The sequence below is a fragment of the Egretta garzetta genome, unplaced genomic scaffold (assembly GCF_000687185.1).
Source record: "Egretta garzetta isolate BGI_Z169 unplaced genomic scaffold, ASM68718v1 scaffold837, whole genome shotgun sequence".
Classification (NCBI taxonomy): Eukaryota; Metazoa; Chordata; class Aves; order Pelecaniformes; family Ardeidae; genus Egretta; species Egretta garzetta.
In genome coordinates this window covers 330,349-336,366 of record NW_009260318.1, presented here as the reverse complement: position 1 = coordinate 336,366, position 6,018 = coordinate 330,349, and the positions used below count along the sequence as shown (strand labels likewise).

At 40.7% G+C, this 6,018-nt stretch overlaps 1 protein-coding gene across 1 annotated transcript in view; it reads left to right on the top strand.

The window, feature by feature from the left end:
* Positions 1–650: 650 nt before the first annotated feature.
* Positions 651–6,018, top strand: part of GRIP1 (glutamate receptor interacting protein 1) — a gene marked incomplete at its 5' end in the record, with an annotated part of 83,138 nt that continues 77,770 nt past the window's right edge. Inside the window, 3 exons of the mRNA XM_035897981.1 lie at positions 651–786; positions 1,732–1,877; positions 5,774–5,857. Of these exons, the coding sequence (XP_035753874.1) occupies positions 651–786; positions 1,732–1,877; positions 5,774–5,857 (366 nt within the window). The remainder of the gene's footprint in view (positions 787–1,731; positions 1,878–5,773; positions 5,858–6,018) is intronic.

Below are 6,018 nucleotides of genomic sequence, written 5' to 3'. Positions count from 1 at the left end.
GGGAAATTTTATATGTGACTCTGACTATGAAAGCCCTTCACTTACTTTGTACCTGTTCTGCAGAGATTTCAGAGAGTTATAGTGGAGATCTATTTGTGTACGAATAAGGAATAAAACTGTTAAGATCTGATACATTTAATCTCCATCTGGATTCTTGTTATGTTCAATTGTTTTGATTAACATTGACACCTACTAGTGGCCTCAAAGTGAGTCTGAAGTAAAATTCTCTAGTACCATTATATCATTGTGTCTTTTACCCTTCTATTTAGTTAATCAGTTGAAGTACTTTATAAAACACAGGATTCAGAGGGAGAAAGCAGAAAATGAGAAAAGATAGCTTTTTTAAAATGTGAAACAACTACCTTTAGTCGTAAGTGTTGCCAGACTTTGTGTTTATTGGCTCTGTATAGTACACTAGCACATTGGTATAGTTTTTAATAACCTTTTACAGAACATATGTGTCAGATTTATCTATATGCAGAGCCTTGCTGTCAGAACTTGTGAATTGTAACATAAAGAATCTCCAGACGTACACATTATTTCTTATTAACATACACAATGATTTTCTTGGAAAGTAGATGACATTTTAGAAAGGCAACATCTGTGTTATCGCTTAAATTTTAATAATGCCAATAATTTTCTTTCAACAGAGGAATTCAAGGGCTCAACAATAGTTGAATTAATGAAAAAAGAAGGCACCACCCTAGGGCTTACAGTATCGGGTGGAATCGACAAGGATGGGAAACCAAGAGTATCTAACCTTCGTCAAGGAGGAATCGCTGCTAGGTAACCCCATCTTGAGCCACAAAATGCATTATAAGATGTGATTGCTTCAGAAATACATACCGCATCGGAAAGGTCACTAACAAATATGTGACTAGATGCATCTATAATGGCAGCCCATCAGACCAGAGAAGCTCAGAGAGAAATGGCAACAGCTGGCTCCCCTCTTCCCTCAAGGCTACTTTGACAAAAACTAGAAATACCAATGAGATATTTGAAAGTCATCATAAGACTAATTAAGTTTCTTCTAAATTATATAATTTTATTTCTCCTTTTTTGTGTCCTTGAACAAAAACCTGAGAGAAGAAGCATAAAATACTCAGAGGAAAAAGTAAAATTGAAAGCCTAACCATAGTATGACCATAATTTAATTAAAAAAAAAAATGTTCATCAACTGGTTTTAAGATTAAAAAGAAGTCTAGAGTCCTAGCTACCTTGCTTACTACTACAGTGGAAATCAAAAAGCTGTTACTCATGAGTGAAACCGATCAAAAGAGAGAGGTTAAGCTAAATCATTCCGAGTAACTGAGCAGAACATATGCTTTTAGGCTGTGGCCTGTCTCCTCTAGCTGTGATGTTAGCTGTGAAGGCAACTGTTGCCCAAAAAAAATAGTTTTGGATGCTTCCCAAAGAGAGAGAGAGAAAGATAGGGACATGAAGATGTTTTCCCAGATCCTGTGCCCAAACCAGTCAAGTCATCCAACTCCTTTATTGTACAGTTGGTTTTGTACATCAGAAATTAATAATGCAACAATGTTCTTTTAATATTTAACAAACTAGACTAGATTAAGATCTTAAAATGCCACTTTCTGTTTGAAAGATTAACTTGTTTTAATCTAGATGAATGGAAAAATATTTCTTACCATCACTATACAGTAATTTAAAGGATTTAGTTAGTTTGAGCCAGCTGACCTGTCTTTAACAAAAGGAATATGTACTTTTTCCTAGGAGTGACCAGCTGGATGTAGGCGACTACATCAAATCTGTGAATGGAATCAACCTGACCAAATTTCGCCACGATGAAATCATCAGCCTGCTCAAGAATGTTGGCGAGAGGGTTGTTTTAGAAGTGGAGTATGAGCTGCCTCCAGTCTGTAAGTAATAGCAGAGCAAACTAAAACCTATGCAAATAGCATAGCACTGTTGTCAGCAGTGAGATGGGCATGGTTGGTGATCTTCATTTTTTATAGTGGTTGTTTTCTTATACTTTTTCTCTTCTGGCTTACTGCAGAGCGTGGAAGCAGTATGAAAGAACTGGCAGTACAGGGGGATGCTCTCAGAGATGCTCAGGTGGTTTAGGAGCACAATTCCAGCCAGTGGCAGAGAACTCCACTGGTTTTTTGTTTGTTTACAGTTTTGAATACTGGGAATTAGATTTAATAGATTCCAGGGCAAGAGAATCCTTCTTGTTATAGTAAGGTCTGAGACGAGACAAATGAATATCTGTGAGTTCTGCCTCTGCCTTTTCCTTCCTTCTCTCCACTTGCAGCACCCTCCTGCTCTAGCAGATAAATGATGTATTTTGGGACTTTTCCAGTCTTTTCTGACATGATTTTCAGGCAACACCTCCTTTCTAGAGCATAAGACCCAGTGGGGTAGGCTATGCGGACATAAAGCTGTGAGAACTGTGTGACTGAAACAAGGGCTTCTCACTGAGCAGGACTGTCTTCAAAATACAAGTTTATGCTGGTGCTGAAGTCAGAGCGTGCTACTGAATGCTTTCCTCGCCTCTTCTTTGCTCTTTCTTTTTGGGCTTATGTCCAGAGGAGGGACACAAAAATGATCCGAGGGCTGGAGCACCTCTCCTACAAGGACAGGCTGAGAAAGCTGGGGTTGTTCAGCCTGGAGAAGAGAAGGCTGCGGGGAGACCTGATTGCAGCTTTTCAGTACTTAAAGGGAGCCTATAGGAAAGATGGGGACAATCTTTTTTAGCAGGGCCAGCTGTGACAGGACAAGGGGTAATGGTTTTAAACTAAAAGAGGGTAGGTTTAGACTAGATATAAGGAAGAAATTCTTTACAATGAGGGTAGTGAAACAGTGGAACGGGTTGCCCAGGGAGGTGGTAGAGGCCCATCCCTGGAAACATTCAAGGCCAGGTTGGACGGGGCTCTGAGCAACCTGATCTGGTTAAGGGTGTCCCTGCTCACTGCAGGGGGGTTGGGCTAGATGGCCTCTAAAGGTCCCTTCCAACCCAAAGCATTCTATGATTCTATGTCTGTGATAGTGTGCCTGTAGGAGAAAATCAGTGGGAATTGAGGCTATCGGGTATAAAGTGAAAGCTAGGGAAATGGTGAGTTGGAAACCTGGGACCTAAAGTGAAGGAGTGAGCGGGAGGTCGCTGGCTGGTACCAAGGGGGCTGCACCAGTCGCAGCTTTGAGTGCTCCTTCACGCTGCTTACTGGATGTCGTTTGGTGGTGTTTGGCCAGAAGAATCTGTGGAGCCAGCTAGGAAGCTCTTGTCTCCTTAAATAAAGACTCTCCTTGCAACAGAAGCCAAAAAATCCATCACTCTGGTGCTCAGAGGAGGATGAACTCCCCATTGCTTTTTGTCAGTTAGAGAGTTAGCCTAATTATGTATTTGTTTGCTTTTATGACCTCTGACAACCACCTTAATATGTTTTGAATGTTCTCTGTTGATGAGTGTTTGTTTGTGGTAAGGGAACTTCATGTTCAGAAACACAGTATTTGAGTTAATGAAGTCAGCTGAGTTCAGAATTATTTTGCTGCAGGTGTAGTTGTTTCATGAGCATTGTTTTGCACTTACTCAAGAGGCTTCCTTCCATTTTGGCTGCTTTTGGCATATGTGCTACTCTTGCCCACTGAAACAGGATTTTGACATGGCTAAATTACAGTAGTATTCATAACTTTTTTCTTTAAGCCCTCAGAATTTCTGACCCCTTCATACAAGCATTGCTAATAAACTCGGAGATAATTAGCGATCTAGTTGTTCCCATCAACTTATAGTGAACAAGCTAGACACAGTGCCTTCATTATACGCAGAAGTTTTCCAGTAGGTCAGGTGGTGAAGTCCTGGCTCCTCCTTCCCTTCCCCATACGTAATGAAATTCCACTGTTGGTCTCATGGTTGCCCCCTCAGAGAGGACTGCCGTGGTTACAGAGTGGGGAAATGTCAGGACTTTAATAATGATGGATTAAATCTGGCTGAGCACTAGTAATCCCACTTTCCCTAGTGCTTCCTTCCCTGTCTGGCAGTGTTCAACAGCAGGAGCATCCAGCTGCTATTTTCAGCATGAGCCACCTCAACGTTTTCAACTGGAATGTGAGTCATGGCTGCCTTTTGTTGTTGCTAAAGGTTAAGGGCTTCTTTCCCCTCCCAGGCTGTGGCTGGGGTGGAAGGAGCACCGGAAGGAGCCACCTGAATGGTTGTTGCCCAAGTGGAAGGACACTGCATGCTGTTCCTTGCTGCTGAACTACAGGCTTTGCTTGTTCCCAGTGGAGGTTACAAGCCACACCAAGCAGATTAGGATGCATAGATTCAGCTTGAGCTACCTGCTGGGCCACTTTCAATTGATAGGAATGAAGGCAACAGTTGTCTTCTCCTCCCCATAGTTCAGTCCTTTTCAGGCAGTAAAATATCTCTAGCTGCAAAGGAACCAACCACATAGACTTCAGTAACACGGTCCTGATCTTCATGCTGTGGCAGGAGTTACTGCAGTACAAAGCAATGCTTTGGAGGGCCATCTTTTGCCTATTTTCTGAAGGAAACGAGATTTATGTGTTTTCACCGGGTGGTTCTTCTGGTTCCATGCAGTAACTTTTTTAACAGGGAATTGAAAAGACTCCAGAAAAAAAAAAAAAGTACATTACAACATGTTTCCTGGAAATAGACACTTGGGCAGAAAAGAGGGTCCCAGAGCAGGGTAGCCCTCAGAAGGAGAGGCACCACTTCTCCTTGGGGTCACTCGTGGGTGGCAACAGGCACCTCCCCAGCTGTGTAGCCTGCGGTGTCCATTGCCCCCTCAGGGTATCTCTAACAGGGACCAGGGAAACTGATTATTGCAGTCAGGGAGCATTAAGGGACATATGTTTTCATTAGTTCTGCTGCTCACAGAACATTTATTTTATAGAGGGTTGGGTTTTTTAATCTATATGTGTGTTGTGCTGTTTGCAATATCTTACTGGAAGCTGGGAAGTGTGCGTGCGTGTGATTTTGCCCAGTGTCCTTTTCCCTTTGGAAAAGGGAGTTCTTACACCCTGCCAAAGTTTTTCCCATAAAAGCTAAGAGCAGACTGGCCGTTGGTCTCTTAACAGCGGTGGTTTCAAATTCTGTAAAGTGGATTATCACACCCAGATGTGTTGGTTTGTGCATTAGGCTTCTCACCTGCTAACCCAGCTGGGCACCACTCCTCTAGTGCTTACAGAGAAAATACTGACTCAACTAAAAGTCAAAGATTTTTTTACTCATTTACCAATGATGAGAGAGTATGTTACATTTTGAAAAAAGAAAAAAAAAATCCTTATGATACAAAATACTTTTTTCATCTTAATCTAGCAATCTGAGGTTAGAGAGACACCCTAAAAATCTCGACTGTCTTGACTTGAAGTAATACAAATAAATGTTTTCGTGGCTGAACAACCAATTCCATAGGTAGCTTTAAGAATTTCGTTTGTCATTTTCGTGTCTCACTGTGTATTTCCATCTCTTCTAGCTCTCTTCTGTAATGATAAGAAAAGCAAAATTATGCCACGATTTAAACAGTAAGGCTTATCTGTTATATGCATCTATGGCTCATCTTCCAAACCATTGGCAACCTGCAAAATATGGCGAAAAATTCTCTCAAAAAGAGAATGAGTTGTATTCAATTACAGGTCCTTAATCTGACTGTTCTGTAGTGGAGTCTTTCCAACTGTATGACCAGAAACCCAATAGCTAGCTTAAATTGGAAGAGGCGCAAATCTGTGTGTATAATTAGAAAAATAATAATAATTAAATTTGGGAATTTTTTCCCTTTTTTTTTTTTTCTTTTAGCTGTACAAGGATCAGGTCTCATCTTTAGAACTGTAGAAGTTACTTTACATAAAGAGGGGAACACTTTTGGATTTGTAATAAGAGGTGAGTTATTAAATTTGAACTGTCTGTATTCTCTAAATCAGCAAAAAAACGAATAAGGTTTTATGGCACTAAGAAATCATTTCAAGATTTATGGCTTACAGTTTGTAAAAATCTCTGTGATTTATCTATTACTTTTTCCATATATTAATGGAGTGCTTTTA